The 15,066-nt window shown below is 42.1% G+C and overlaps 2 protein-coding genes across 2 annotated transcripts in view; both read right to left on the bottom strand.

The window, feature by feature from the left end:
* Positions 1–5,027: 5,027 nt before the first annotated feature.
* On the bottom strand, positions 5,028–13,879 carry cct3 (chaperonin containing TCP1, subunit 3 (gamma)). Its single transcript, XM_059350624.1, has 13 exons — positions 13,784–13,879; positions 12,645–12,706; positions 11,624–11,674; positions 11,438–11,500; positions 11,123–11,219; positions 9,942–10,059; positions 9,620–9,806; positions 7,609–7,891; positions 7,446–7,527; positions 6,846–7,026; positions 6,473–6,718; positions 5,400–5,531; positions 5,028–5,161 (listed from the first exon to the last, which is right to left on the bottom strand). Exons 1-13 carry the CDS (start codon positions 13,809–13,811, stop codon positions 5,069–5,071), a joined length of 1,623 nt encoding a protein of 540 aa, XP_059206607.1. The 5' UTR covers positions 13,812–13,879; the 3' UTR covers positions 5,028–5,068.
* An 879-nt stretch (positions 13,880–14,758) lies between these two features.
* The window catches only part of LOC131985492 (protein disulfide-isomerase A3-like), a 7,680-nt gene continuing 7,372 nt past the window's right edge, over positions 14,759–15,066 (bottom strand). The window contains exon 13 of the mRNA XM_059350627.1: positions 14,759–15,066. This exon is cut by the window's right edge and continues 545 nt beyond it. The gene's annotated coding sequence lies outside the window, so the exon portion shown is untranslated.

Raw genomic sequence — 15,066 nt, forward strand, 5'->3', positions numbered from 1 at the left:
CATCTAAAGCTTTATTAGTAAATGAGTTAATATCAGACTGCAATATTAACTTACTTTGTCTAACTGAAACCTGGCTGCGTGATGAAGAATATGTTAGCCTAAATGAATCTACTCCTCCTAGTCATATTAATACTCATATCCCTCGTGGCACAGGCCGAGGAGGAGGAGTTGCAGCGATATATGAGTCAAACCTTCTAATTAACCCAAAACCTAAATTAAACTATAACTCATTTGAAAGCCTTGTTCTCAGTCTTTCACACCCAACCTGGAAAAACCAACAGCCAATCCTATTTGTCATAGTTTACCGGCCTCCCGGTCCGTATTCAGAATTTTTATCACAATTCTCTGAGTTTTTATCAAGCCTAGTACTAATTACAGATAAGGTAATTATTGTAGGTGATTTTAATATTCATGTTGACGTTGATAATGATAGCCTTAGTACTGCTTTTATCTCCTTACTAGAATCGATTGGCTTTAATCAGAAAGTTCATGAAGCCACTCACTCTTTTAACCACACCCTCGACCTTGTGTTGACGTATGGGACTGAAATTGAACATTTAATAGTTTTCCCACAAAATCCTGTGTTATCAGACCATTATTTAATAACTTTTGAAGTCCTGCTATTGGACTACTCGCTAATAAGCAAGAGTTTCTACACTAGATGTCTATCTGATAGTGCTGTAGCTAAGTTCAAGGAAGTGATTCCACCTGTCTTTAACTCTTTGTCGTGCTCCAACATAATAGAGGACTATGTTAACTTCAGTCCCTCCCTAATTGATAACTTTGTCGACAGTACTGCAGATTCACTGCGAACAACGCTAGATTTTATTGCCCCACTAAAAAAGAAAATAATAAAACAGAAAAAGTTAACTCCATGGTACAATTCTCAAACCCGTGAACTGAAGCAAATTTCACGAAAGCTCGAAAGGAAATGGCGTTCAACTAAGCTGGATGAATTTCTTTTAACCTGGCAGGACAGTCTTAAAACATATAAGAAAATCCTCCGTAAAGCCAGATCAGCCTATTATTCCTCATTAATTGAGAAAAATAAGAACAACCCAAGATTCCTTTTCAGCACTGTAGCCAGGCTGACAGAGAGTCACAGCTCTATTGAACCATGTATTCCTATTGCACTCACTAGTAATGATTTTATGAGCTTTTTCAATGAGAAAATTATAACTATTAGAAATAAAATTCACTACCTCCTGCCATTAACTGGTACTGAGGCATCCTTAAACCCTGGAGCCTTAGAAACGGGTACAAACCCTGATAAATATTTAGATCGCTTCGCTCCCATCACTTTCCAACAACTAACCTCAATGATTTCCTCATCTAAACCGTCAACCTGTCTCCTAGACCCCATACCAACAAGGCTGCTTAAAGAGGTTCTACCTTTAACGGGTACTTCTTTCTTAGATGCAATCAACTTGTCATTATTAACAGGCTACGTGCCACAATCATTTAAAGTAGCTGTAATTAAACCTCTTCTCAAAAAGGTTAATTTAGATCCTGGCGTTTTAGCAAACTATAGACCAATATCTAACCTCCCCTTCCTCTCTAAGATCCTGGAGAAAGCAGTCGCAAATCAACTTTGTGATTTTCTTCAACACAATAGTCTATATGAGGACTTCCAGTCAGGATTTAGAACTCATCATAGCACAGAAACAGCATTGGTAAAAATTACAAATGACCTTTTAATTTCTTCTGATAATGGATTTGTCTCAGTCCTTGTCTTACTAGATCTGAGTGCTGCATTTGATACAATTGACCATCGTATCCTATTACAGAGACTGGAACATGTAATTGGCATTAGAGGAACGGCACTGGGCTGGTTTAAATCGTACTTATTAGACCGTTTCCAGTTTGTTCATGTGAACAATGAATCCTCCGTGCGCACTGATGTTAACCACGGTGTTCCACAGGGTTCTGTGCTTGGACCAATTTTATTCACCCTTTATATGCTCCCTCTAGGTAATATAATTAGAAAACATTCAATTAACTTTCATTGTTATGCCGATGACACTCAGTTATATATATCAATCAAGCCAGGTGAAACTGATCAGCTAGCCAAACTAAATGCATGCCTTAAAGACATAAAAACCTGGATGGTCCACAACTTCCTAATGTTAAACTCGGAAAAAACAGAAGTGATTGTACTGGGACCCGAACACCTCCGAAACTCATTATCTAAAGACTTAATTAGCATCGATGGCATTACCCTGGCCTCCAATACCACCATAAGGAATCTCGGAGTTATCTTTGATCAGGATCTGTCATTTAACTCCCATATAAAACAAACTTCAAGGACTGCATTTTTTCACCTACGTAATATTACAAAAATTAGACACATCCTGTCTCAAAAGGATGCAGAAAAATTAGTTCATGCTTTTGTTACTTCAAGGTTAGATTACTGTAATTCCTTACTGTCAGGCTGCTCCAATAAATCCCTTAAAACTCTTCAGTTAGTCCAAAATGCTGCGGCTCGTGTACTAACAAGAACCAAGAAAAGAGATCATATTTCTCCTGTTCTAGCTTCGCTGCACTGGCTCCCTGTAAAATCCAGAATTGAGTTTAAAATCCTTCTTCTTACTTACAAAGCTCTAAATGGTCAGGCACCATCATATCTTAAAGACCTCATAATGCCATATTACCCTTCTAGAGCACTACGCTCCCAAAATTCTATGTTACTTGTGGTTCCTAAAGTCCTTAAAACTAGATTGGGAGCCAGAGCCTTCAGTTATCAAGCTCCTCTCTTGTGGAATCATCTCCCAGTCTCAGTTCGGGAGGCAGACACCCTCTCTTTATTCAAGAGTAAACTTAAAACTTTCCTCTTTGACAGAGCCTATAGTTAGGGCTGGCCGAGGCCTGCCTTGGACCAGCCCCTAGTTATGCCGCTATAGGCCCAATGTGTCGGGGGACACGATACACCGGGGCCCTCTTTCTCTCTGTCCCAATAATACATGACACAAGCTTTTATTTTCCCAGAATACTCGCACTTTTCTCTGCTCTCTCTTCACAGGGTGTGGAGCTGTGGTCCTGCTCCATCACTCCTGCTGGTCTCACTGCTGTGGATCTGGTTCCTCTCCTGGTCCACTCACCATCACTACTGGCCAATGGTGGCGCATCATCACCTGCTGCTGTGCCCCCCCAAGAACTCCTGCTTTTCTTTCTCTCTCTCTCTCTCTCTCTCTCTCTCTCTCTCTCTCTCTCTCTCTCTCTCTCTCTCTCTCTCTCTCTCTCTCTCTCTCTCCCTCTCTCTCTCTCTCTTGCCCCCCCCCCCAACCTCTATCTACTCTACTCTGTTGACCTGCCCTGTACAACGACATCTATTGCACGTCTGTCCGTCCTGGGAGAGGGATCCCTCCTCTGTCGCTCTCCCTGAGGTTTCTTCTTCTTTTTTCCCCTGCTAAAAGGGTTTTTTAAAGGAGTTTTTCCCTGGCCGATGTGAGGGTCTAAGGACAGAGGGAGTCGTACCATGTACAGTCTGTGAAGCCCTTTGAGGCAAATCTGTGATTTGTGATTTTGGGCTATATAAATAAAATTGATTTGATTTGATTTGATTTGTTCCAGAATTTAACATGTAATCTTGCGTCTGTTTATTTTATTATTCATTTATTTGTTTTTGTTTCATTCTTTCCATTTAATTATTCTTCTTTTTAAAAAAATATTATAGTTTGATTAATTTTTTTGCATTGTTTATCTTTCTGTTGCTCCTTTCTTCTTCTTTGTAACTGTGCAGTGTATTGCTGTTTGATGTAAATAAAGAAAAAATTAAATTAAATTAAAAAAAAAGATTGTTCCCGAATGATTACATATATATATATGTAATAAACCTAATAAATGTATATGTATATGTATGTATACAAAGTATGAAAACAGACCTGAAGATGAAAATATTCTCTATGGAACCTCATTCTACTGTTATTAAGTTTTATATGTATAAAAACTCAACCTGCTTTTGTTCCTTCAGAAGAGAATCAGAAGTTTAAAACATTAAACTCCTTCAACCAAACAGATTTAACATGTTTACTGAATCTGTGTCACTATATGATTATTTATACTATTGTTTAATTTATAAAGCATTTATTTCGTTCTTTATTAATCTTGGCTGAACCAACAGAAACTCCTGGAGCTGCTGCTTAAAATATCTGCTGCTCCTATGATGTGTTTTATATTGTTTGTATAAAAATAATCTTCAGTAATAAAGACGACATAAAGTGTCCAAGTCTGTTGGTCCTTCAATCTCGTTCTCCATCCTAACGAATCATCAGAGCTCCTCGTTCTCTTCAGGTTCTTGTTCATTTTAATGTCTGGTTCAACTAAAGGGAACAAATATCATGATAACAAAAAGATCGGATAAGAGTTTCATTTAAGAGCTGATATCTAGATATTTAACATGGTTTTATTGATAACTAAAATCATCTAGAAAACCATGAAAAATGTGTAAATAAATAAATAATATACATCTAGAGAGCGTGGTTATTAAAGTGACCGATAGGATTATTTATTGATCAGATTTCCATCAGAGAAAAGATTGAGCTCAGGACTAAAACCAGATTTATTTCACTCCATGATACAGAACTTTATTTCTGTTCACAAGTTTTATTTTGAAGGGGACTCACAGGAAACGTTAGGACTCAGGTGTGAGAAATGTTTTTATATCAAAGTGAAGTTTTCCTGTTAAACTGTTCAAACGTGAAACATTCAGAGATTATCAGGTTAGAAACACGAAACAGGACTTAAACACTGAGGCGTTTCATTCTGACAACCTCTCATAGAAATATAAATACATATAAATACATTATGATATATAAAACATGTTCCTGACTGTGTTCACCTGTCCAGGAGGCCCCGCCCCTTTCTGTCAGCTGATCCAATCAGAGGAAAGAGTTAAAAACACGACGGAGAATAAACAGAAACACGTTTGTTAATTTGACTTCAGGATCTTTATTGTTTATTACGTTTCAGAGAGTCGTCTGGTCCACACACACACAGACAGACAGACAGGTAGACAGACAGGTAGACAGACAGACAGACAGACAGACAGACAGACAGACAGACAGACAGGTCACTCTGCTCCCTGTCCTCCCATCTGCTCATCTTTGTCTTTCTTCTTGTGACCAGAAACGATGTCATCGATACGCAGCAACAGGATCGCCGTCTGAGAGACAGACAGGTAGAGACAGACAGGTAGAGACAGAGAGAGAGAGACAGGTAGAGACAGAGAGAGACAGACAGGTAGAGAGAGACAGACAGGTAGAGACAGAGAGAGACAGACAGGTAGAGAGAGACAGACAGGTAGAGACAGACAGACAGGTAGAGAGACAGACAGGTAACCAGTCAGTCTTCAGTACTCTGAGACCTGTCTTCAGTACTACCAGCGTGTCATGCTGTCTCACCTCCACGGCGGTCTTGTAGGTCTGAGCTTTGACGGCGAGCGGCTCCCAGATCCCCAGAGACGACATGTCAGACAGACAGCCTGTCTCACCATCCACGCCCCAACTCACACTGTCCTCCTGGGTGTGTTTGGCCTGGACACAGAGTTAGACAGGTTCAGTTAGACGGGTTCAGTAAAGCGGTGGCGGTCTGAGTAAAGCGGTGGCGGTCTCAGTAAAGCGGTGGCGGTCTGAGTAAAGCGGTGGCGGTCTCAGTAAAGCGGTGGCGGTCTGAGTAAAGCGGTGGCGGTCTGAGTAAAGCGGTGGCGGTCTGAGTAAAGTGGTGGCGGTCTGAGTAAAGCGGTGGCGGTCTGAGTAAAGTGGTGGCGGTCTGAGTAAAGCGGTGGCGGTCTGAGTAAAGCGGTGGCGGTCTGAGTAAAGTGGTGGCGGTCTGAGTAAAGCGGTGGCGGTCTGAGTAAAGCGGTGGCGGTCTCAGTAAAGTGGTGGCGGTCTGAGTAAAGCGGTGGCGGTCTGAGTAAAGCGGTGGCGGTCTGAGTAAAGTGGTGGCGGTCTGATTAAAGTGGTGGCGGTGGCAGTAAAGTGGTGGCGGTCTGAGTAAAGCGGTGGCGGTCTGAGTAAAGCGGTGGCGGTCTGAGTAAAGCGGTGGCGGTCTGAGTAAAGTGGTGGCGGTCTGAGTAAAGCGGTGGCGGTCTGAGTAAAGTGGTGGCGGTCTCAGTAAAGTGGTGGCGGTCTGAGTAAAGCGGTGGCGGTGGCAGTAAAGTGGTGGCGGTCTGAGTAAAGTGGTGGCGGTGGCGGTCTGAGTAAAGTGGTGGCGGTGGCAGTAAAGTGGTGGCGGTGGCATTAAAGTGGTGGCGGTCTCAGTAAAGTGGTGGCGGTGGCATTAAAGTGGTGGCGGTCTGAGTAAAGTGGTGGCAGTGGCGGTCTGAGTAAAGTGGTGGCGGTGGCAGTAAAGTGGTGGCGGTGGCAGTAAAGTGGTGGCGGTGGTGGTCTGAGTAAAGTGGTGGCGGTGGCAGTAAAGTGGTGGCGTTGGCAGTAAAGTGGTGGCGGTCTGAGTAAAGTGGTGGCGGTGGCGTTACCCTCAGTGACGTCAGCACTCTGATGGTGGACGCTCCACAGTTCTGGATCAGGGTCCGGGGGATGACCTCCAGGGCCTGGGCCACGGCGCGGTACGGCCACTGTTCGATGCTGGTCAGGGCGCGGGAGCGCTCCATCAGGCGCTTAGACACAGCCATCTCGATGGCGCCGCCGCCGGGCAGCAGGAAGGGGTCCAGCAGCACGTTACGGCACACCTGCATGGCGTCCTGCAGGTTCCGCTCCACCTCCTGAGGGTCAGAAGAGGTCAGGGGTCAGCTGACGGCGTTCAAAGGGTCAAAGCTCGGACCGCCGGGAGACGATCCGACCTCTGACCCTTTGAACTCTGGGAACATGTGACGACGGCGGCGGACTCACGGCGAGGATCTCCTTGCTGGCGCCGCGCAGCAGGATGGTGCAGGCTTTGGGGTCTTTGCACTCGGTGACGAAGGTGAAATACTCGTCTCCGATCTTCTTCACCTCGAAGAGCCCCGCCCCCGTCCCCATGTCCTCCTCACGCAGCTCGTCGGTACGGCTCACGATGCGGGCGCCGCACGCCCTGCAGGACAGACAGACAGAGAGAGAGAGAGACAGAGAGAGAGAGAGAGAGACAGAGAGAGAGAGAGAGAGAGAGAGACAGAGAGAGAGAGAGAGACAGACAGACAAGGTTAAGTCTGGACAAACACCGCCAACAACCACGGGCTGCTCTGCTGGTTCAGTCTGAGCTTTAAACTACAGTGGAAACGACTGTTTCCCACGGCAACCAAGCCAAGAGAGAGAGAGAGAGAGAGAGAGAGAGACAGACAGACAGACAGACAGACAGACACAGAGAGAGACATACAGAGAGACAAAGAGAGAGAGACAGACAGACAGACGGACAGAGAGACAGAGAGAGAGAGACAGACAGACAGAGAGAGAGAGACAGACAGAGAGAGACAGAGACAGACAGACAGACAGACAGACAGACAGACAGGTCACCTGGCGATGCGGTTGTTGTCTGTCTTCCTGACGCGGCGGATGGCGGTGATGTTGGCCTTCATCAGGTAATGCTGAGCCAGATCTGATTGGACGAGACGGGTCACATGATCACCTGCAGCTAGCCCAGGTGTGTGTGTGTGTGTGTGTGTGTGTGTGTGTGTACCTGAGATGCCCTTCTCAGTGAACAGCAGGTCTGGTTTCAGGCGGATGATGTCCTCACAGATCTGCTGGATGTACTCCTCCTCCATCTGCAGGATCCTGGCGAAGTCCTCCTCCCTGCTGATCTCGATGTCCGTCTGGCTCTCGCCCTTCTTATACTCCAGAGAACAGTCCAGCAGCACGATCCGCGGCGCCCGGATCAGACGCCGCATCCTGGGGTGAGTCACGTCCTTATTCACCATCACGCCTCTCAGCACGCACGAGTCCTCGATGATCCCCCCGGGAACCTGAAAACCAGAGCGCAGGGGCTAATAGAGTCAGAGCGTAGGGGCTAATAGAGTCAGAGCGTAGGGGCTAATAGAGTCAGAGCGTAGGGGCTAATAGAGTCAGAGCGTAGGGGCTAATAGAGTCAGAGCGTAGGGGCTAAGAGTCAGAGCGTAAGGGCTAATAGAGTCAGAGCGCAGGGGCTAATAGAGTCAGAGCGTAGGGGCTAATAGAGTCAGAGCGTAGGGGCTAATAGAGTCAGAGCGTAAGGGCTAATAGAGTCAGAGCGCAGGGGCTAATAGAGTCAGAGCGCAGGGGCTAATAGAGTCAGAGCGTAGGGGCTAATAGAGTCAGAGCGTAAGGGCTAATAGAGTCAGAGCGTAGGGGCTAATAGAGTCAGAGCGTAAGGGCTAATAGAGTCAGAGCGTAGGGGCTAATAGAGTCAGAGCGCAGGGGCTAATAGAGTCAGAGCGTAGGGGCTAATAGAGTCAGAGCGTAGGGGCTAATAGAGTCAGAGCGTAAGGGCTAATAGAGTCAGAGCGCAGGGGCTAATAGAGTCAGAGCGCAGGGGCTAATAGAGTCAGAGCGCAGGGGCTAATAGAGTCAGAGCGCAGGGGCTAATAGAGTCAGAGCGCAGGGGCTAATAGAGTCAGAGCGTAGGGGCTAATAGAGTCAGAGCGCAGGGGCTAAGAGTCAGAGCGCAGGGGCTAATAGAGTCAGAGCGTAGGGGCTAATAGAGTCAGAGCGTAGGGGCTAAGAGTCAGAGCGCAGGGGCTAATAGAGTCAGAGCGTAGGGGCTAATAGAGTCAGAGCGTAAGGGCTAATAGAGTCAGAGCGCAGGGGCTAAGAGTCAGAGCGTAAGGGCTAATAGAGTCAGAGCGTAGGGGCTAATAGAGTCAGAGCGCAGGGGCTAAGAGTCAGAGCGCAGGGGCTAATAGAGTCAGAGCGTAGGGGCTAATAGAGTCAGAGCGCAGGGGCTAAGAGTCAGAGCGCAGGGGCTAAGAGTCAGAGCGCAGGGGCTAATAGAGTCAGAGCGTAGGGGCTAATAGAGTCAGAGCGTAGGGGCTAATAATCAGAGCGCAGGGGCTAATAGAGTCAGAGCGTAGGGGCTAATAGAGTCAGAGCGCGGGGGCTAATAGAGTCAGAGCGTGGGGGCTAATAGAGTCAGAGCGCAGGGGCTAAGAGTCAGAGCGCAGGGGCTAATAGAGTCAGAGCGTAGGGGCTAATAGAGTCAGAGCGTAGGGGCTAATAGAGTCAGAGCGTAGGGGCTAATAGAGTCAGAGCGTAGGGGCTAATAGAGTCAGAGCGTAGGGGCTAATAGAGTCAGAGCGTAGGGGCTAATAGAGTCAGAGCGTAGGGGCTAATAATCAGAGCGCAGGGGCTAATAGAGTCAGAGCGTAGGGGCTAATAGAGTCAGAGCGTAGGGGCTAATAGAGTCAGAGCGTAGGGGCTAATAGAGTCAGAGCGTAGGGGCTAATAGAGTCAGAGCGCAGGGGCTAATAGAGTCAGAGCGTAGGGGCTAATAGAGTCAGAGCGCAGGGGCTAATAGAGTCAGAGCGTAGGGGCTAATAGAGTCAGAGCGTAGGGGCTAATAGAGTCAGAGCGTAGGGGCTAATAGAGTCAGAGCGTAGGGGCTAATAGAGTCAGAGCGTAGGGGCTAATAGAGTCAGAGCGTAGGGGCTAATAGAGTCAGAGCGCAGGGGCTAATAATCAGAGCGCGGCGGTGGCCCGTGGCGGCGGTGGCGTCCTACCTTCTCCACCTTGGCGTACTTCTTGATGTCGATCTCCTTGCGGCCGTTCTCGTCCAGCTCCACGGTGCGGACGGCGTCCAGCGCGATGCTGCAGGCGAGCTCCGACCAGCGGCTCAGAGCTTTGGTGTTGATGGCCGAGTGGACGATCTTCAGCATCATGGAGCGGTCCGCCGTGTCCACCGGCGTGCTGGGGACGCCACGGACACCACACAACAGTTATTATAACTTACTGAAGACGTCTCAAAGTGTTCTATGGCGTTCTATAGATGTAGAAGAGTAAGGAGCTAATGCCAAGAGCAGCATCCCTTCACAATAAAAGCACCTGATGTCCTTGAGCGTGTCCAGCATGTCCTCCAGAGCCTGTCTGTAGGCGCTGATGATCACCGTCGGGTGCATCTGCTGCTCCAGGAACTGCTCCGCCACAGACAGCATCTCCCCCGCTGACAACAACATTAGAATAAATAATAATAAATATCAGACAGCATCTCCCCCGCTGACAACAACAACAACAGAATAAATAATAATAAATATCAGACAGCATCTCCCCCACTGACAACAACAACATTAGAATAAATAATAATAAATATCAGACAGCATCTCCCCCACTGACAACAACAACAACAACAACATTAGAATAAATAATAATAAATATCAGACAGCATCTCCCCCACTGACAACAACAACAACATTAGAATAAATAATAAATAAATATCTAGTCAGCTTATCATCAGCTGCAGTTTGGTCAAATTATAATCAGTGTTTAATCTCCAACCCTCTGAAGCCACCAGACACCACAACAACAACAATAACAATAACAAAACAGACAAACTGACCCAGGATAATGATGACGATAATAATAATAATAATAATTATTGTAGTAATAACTGACCCAGGATGATGAATCTACTACTACTAATAATAATGATAATAACATTAATAATAATTATTATTATTAATATAATAGTAATAACTGACCGAGGATGATGATGATACTACCACTAATAATATTAATATTCATTATTATAATAATAATGAAAACTAACCGAGGATAATGATAATAATAATTATTATTATAATAATGATAACTAACCGAGGATGATGACACTAATAATTATTATTATAATAATATTGATATTTATTATTATAATAATAACAGTAATAACTAACCGAGGATGACGATGATATATATTTATTATTATTATTATTATTATAATAATAACAGTAATAACTAACCGAGGATGATGATGATACTACTACTACTAATAATAATATTAATTATTATAATAATAACAGTAATAACTAACCGAGGATGACGATGATATATATTTATTATTATTATTATTATTATTATAATAATAATAATAATAACAGTAATAACTAACCGAGGATGATGATGATGATATTAATATTTATTATTATTATAATAATGATAACTAACCGAGGATGATACTACTAATAATAATATTAATATTTATTATTATAATAATAATAATGATAACTAACCGAGGATGATGACTGACGTGGTCCCGTCTCCGACCTCTTCGTCCTGCGTGCGGCTGATCTCGATCATGGACTTGGCGGCGGGATGCTGGACCTGGATCTGTTACCATGGAGACGCAGGAGGTCAGTCACAGCAAGGTAAACAACCTGAATGTTTGCTTTATATTCAGACACGTATTAATGTATCGTTATTACACAGAAACAGAAGAAAATGTTCCATCAATCACTGGTGAACTCAACAACCAGCCACTAAATATTATATATAATAATAATAATAATAATAGATATAGTTCATGTTGATGTGTGTGTGTGTGTCACCTCTCTGAGGATGGCGTTCCCATCGTTGGTCATCACGATGCCTCCCATGGGGTCCAGCAGCATCTACACATACACACACACACACACACACACACACACACACACACACACACACACGATGGTTTAATATAAATATAATATCTAAACAGAATTGTGTCTGTTTGAGTGAGTGATGAAGAGTCTGACCTTCATCATGGCCCGCGGGCCGAGACACGTCCTGATCACATCTGCAATGGTCTGACACACACACACACACACACACACACACACACACACACACACACACACACACACACACACACAGAGTTAGTGATGTCATCAGTATTAATATTCACCTTGATGCTTCATTAACATGTTAATAATAAATATTTGATCTTATTTTTACATTGTTAATGACTATAATTAGATAGAAACGTTTCTCTAAACTAATCTATCGCTGGGTGATATATTGATAAAGATATATCCATATATTTGTTATTGTGATATGGAATTAGACCTTATCTCATATCGATATAGTTCCATTTTTTCCCGTCCTCATATATAAATGCTGCCCTCACTAGGGTTTGTCATATTTAGTTCTTCTGTAATGTTCCTTATTTTTTCTCATATCAATATATTATATATTTCAGAAAAAGATTGGCCTATTTTATTTCACAGGCTGTTTTTATGTAAGATATTTTTTATTTAAATGTGCACTTTATGGAGCTTTGATTTAAAAAAGGTTCTCCTGTTGTTATACAGTATTAATGTTCATAAACAGTTTCATAACACTACTTGCAGTGTTTCCCGACAATTAAAGTCGTTTTAACCATAAAAGGCTAAAATGTGCCTGACGGTCTGAATCACTTCCTGTCGCTAAACACATGCTGCTTTCAAAATAAGAGCACAGTGTGTTGACAGAATTTACAAAAATAAGAATTTGTCAAAATAAGATGCCTAAAATAAAACATACAGGTTTATTATAAACCTAGAGGAAGCTTGTACTTGTGACACGTCATATCTGACTTTGACTCAACATTTGCTCTCACTTTGTGATAAAATATCAGGAAATATATCGTATATTGATTATATTCAGCCTAAATATATCGGGACTTTTGGTCCATATCACCCAGCCCTACGTCAGATCTTATTTTTACATTATTAATGATGATTATTTTGTGCTCAGATGTTTGTGATTTCTCTGTATAATAATAATAATAATAATCACCTTAGCAGCGTTGATGTTTCCTGTCTGGACTTTGCGTCCCGACTCTCTCTTGATGTTCTGATCTGCAGACAAACGTTAGTTACACCAACAGGAACTTTAATATAATATTATAATACACACACGTCCTCAAACCACAGAAATATTAAAGATTCATCACTTTAATAACTGATTTATATTTCAGGTAAAGATTCATTTCTGTTTTTATGCTTATTAAACTGAATCTGTTCCAGTTTGGACTGAACTAATATTTTACATAACCCAAAAAAGACACAAATTATTAAAAAAATACACAAAATTATCTAAAATAAGACACAAAAGGGCCAAAAAAGACAAAAAATTGCAAAAAAAACCCCAAAATGGTCAAAAAAGACAATGACACAAAATGATCTAAAAAAATAAATAAAAAGACATAAAAAGCCACATAATGATTTTTTTTGGTCATTTTGTGTCATTGTCTTTTTTGACCATTTTGTCTTGTTTGGTCATTCTAACAAAACAGAGAAAAATAATAATAATCGGACCAATTTCAACAGGGTCCTCACACCATCACTGCTCGGTCCATAATAATAATAATAATAATAATATTAATAATAAGTGATTAGCTGTCTGAGGGTGTGGCTGAATAAAGCGACTCTGAGCTGCTAACATGTGAGCAGCTAACACGTTAGCAGCTCACATGTTAGCAGCTCAGATGGAGATTATTATCAGCTGCAGGAGTTTATTTAATTATTCTGAGATAATAAAATAAACTCCTGCTGAGTCAGCGCTCGTTAGCATCTGATAAACTCCGTTTTATTATTAATTAAAAGCTACAATGCTAAAGTTAGCTTTAACTCATATGTAATGATGCTGCATTTACTGCGCGTTAGCATGCTAGCGGGCTAACAGCGGGTCCACGCTGTGTATGAGTATAAAAGGAGCTAACATGCTAGCAGTTAGCTCTGATGCTAGCAGTTAGCTCTGATGCTAGCAGTTAGCTCTGATGCTAGCTGGAGCACATGCGGCTCTTTGTGTCGCGGCGCCGCTGAGAGGCTCCAGCGGGCCGCGGGCCGCCGCAGACAGCTGCCCCGGTAGCGGAGAGAGACCAGCCGTTAATATAAATATTAATATCTATATTATAGGAGGTTTAAAGGACTCACTGAGCACTAGAACCTGCTGTCCCATCATGGTGAAAAGCTGCTGGAACCTGGAACCTTCTGGACCAAGACAAGAGGGCGGGCTCAGCGCCAGGGGCGGGAAAAACACCCCAACCCCGACCAATCAGCTGACAGCACCAGTGTGACAGGCGCGTCGACCAATAGAGTCAATGAGCTGGACGCGTCAGAGAGTCAGTGGAAACAGATGGTCACATCCTTATATGGGCAAAACAACCAGACCCCGTTAAGATCTGTTCTGTTCTATTCTGTTCTATATATATATATCATTTATTTTAAATTATTTTCATAAAAGCACACAAAGATTAAATAGTAATGGATCTACATAACTTGATATATATGTATATGTATATATATACATATTTATATATATAATTTATTTTTAATTATTTTCATAAAAGCACACAAAGATTAAATAGTAATGGATCTACATAACTTGATATATATATGTGTATATATATATATATATACATATTTATATATATAATTTATTTATTTTTTCATAAAAGTACACAAAGATTAATATAATATAAATAGTAATGGATCTACATAACTTGCAACTAGCGATCTATAATATATATATTATATATATCTTTTTTTATTTTATTTAAAATAAATGATATATATGTATAATTTGTATTAAATTCTTCATTCACAAATGAGGATCGACACGTTCTACATGCCTTAGTGTTTCTATTTGATTTATGGTTTGTTTTATATGTTACATTAAATGTCACTTTTGGGGGTTTTTAACAGATCATTTTCAAATTCAGTAAACTTTGAATTTTTTTATATTAATAACAGTTGAATATTAAAAATCATGTAAAATACTCAACAATAATCATGATAAAACATCTATTTATACTGTTTGACTTATTATAGCTTATAGATTTCCAGTACTTGATGAAGTATATTGTTTTATGATACATATATTTTATTTTATTGAGACACAATCGAATATTTAGATTTTAATAAACAGGTTTTATTGTTAAATCAGTCAACAGATTTCAGAGATTTATTAAAGATTTGACTGTGAAATAAGGCTCAGTCAGTAAACTTCCACCAGTTCATCAACAAACAAACAACGAGGCCGTCAGTGTACAAACAAATAAACAAATAAACAGGAAGGTTTGTCGCCAACTAAACAGTTTTAACACTTAAAAACTTGGTTTGTTTGGTATAAATAAATAAAAGACACATGACAGGAAGTTTTATTCTGAAAAGACATTATAAAATAAAAGCTCCTCTCCTGCAGCAGTTTTTTAACT

Source organism: Centropristis striata, chromosome 14 (genome assembly GCF_030273125.1).
Source record: "Centropristis striata isolate RG_2023a ecotype Rhode Island chromosome 14, C.striata_1.0, whole genome shotgun sequence".
NCBI lineage: Eukaryota > Metazoa > Chordata > Actinopteri > Perciformes > Serranidae > Centropristis > Centropristis striata.

Bases quoted from the DNA above. Each gene is read 5' to 3' on its own strand.
- cct3 (XM_059350624.1), bottom strand. From the start codon at position 13,811: ATGATGGGACAGCAGGTTCTAGTGCTCA. The intron at 11,501-11,623 runs GTCAGACTCTTC...GTGTATGTGTAG, and splicing joins GCCCGCGGGCCATGATGAAG to ATGCTGCTGGACCCCATGGG. The intron at 11,220-11,437 runs GTGACACACACA...CCATGGTAACAG, and splicing joins GGAACGCCATCCTCAGAGAG to ATCCAGGTCCAGCATCCCGC.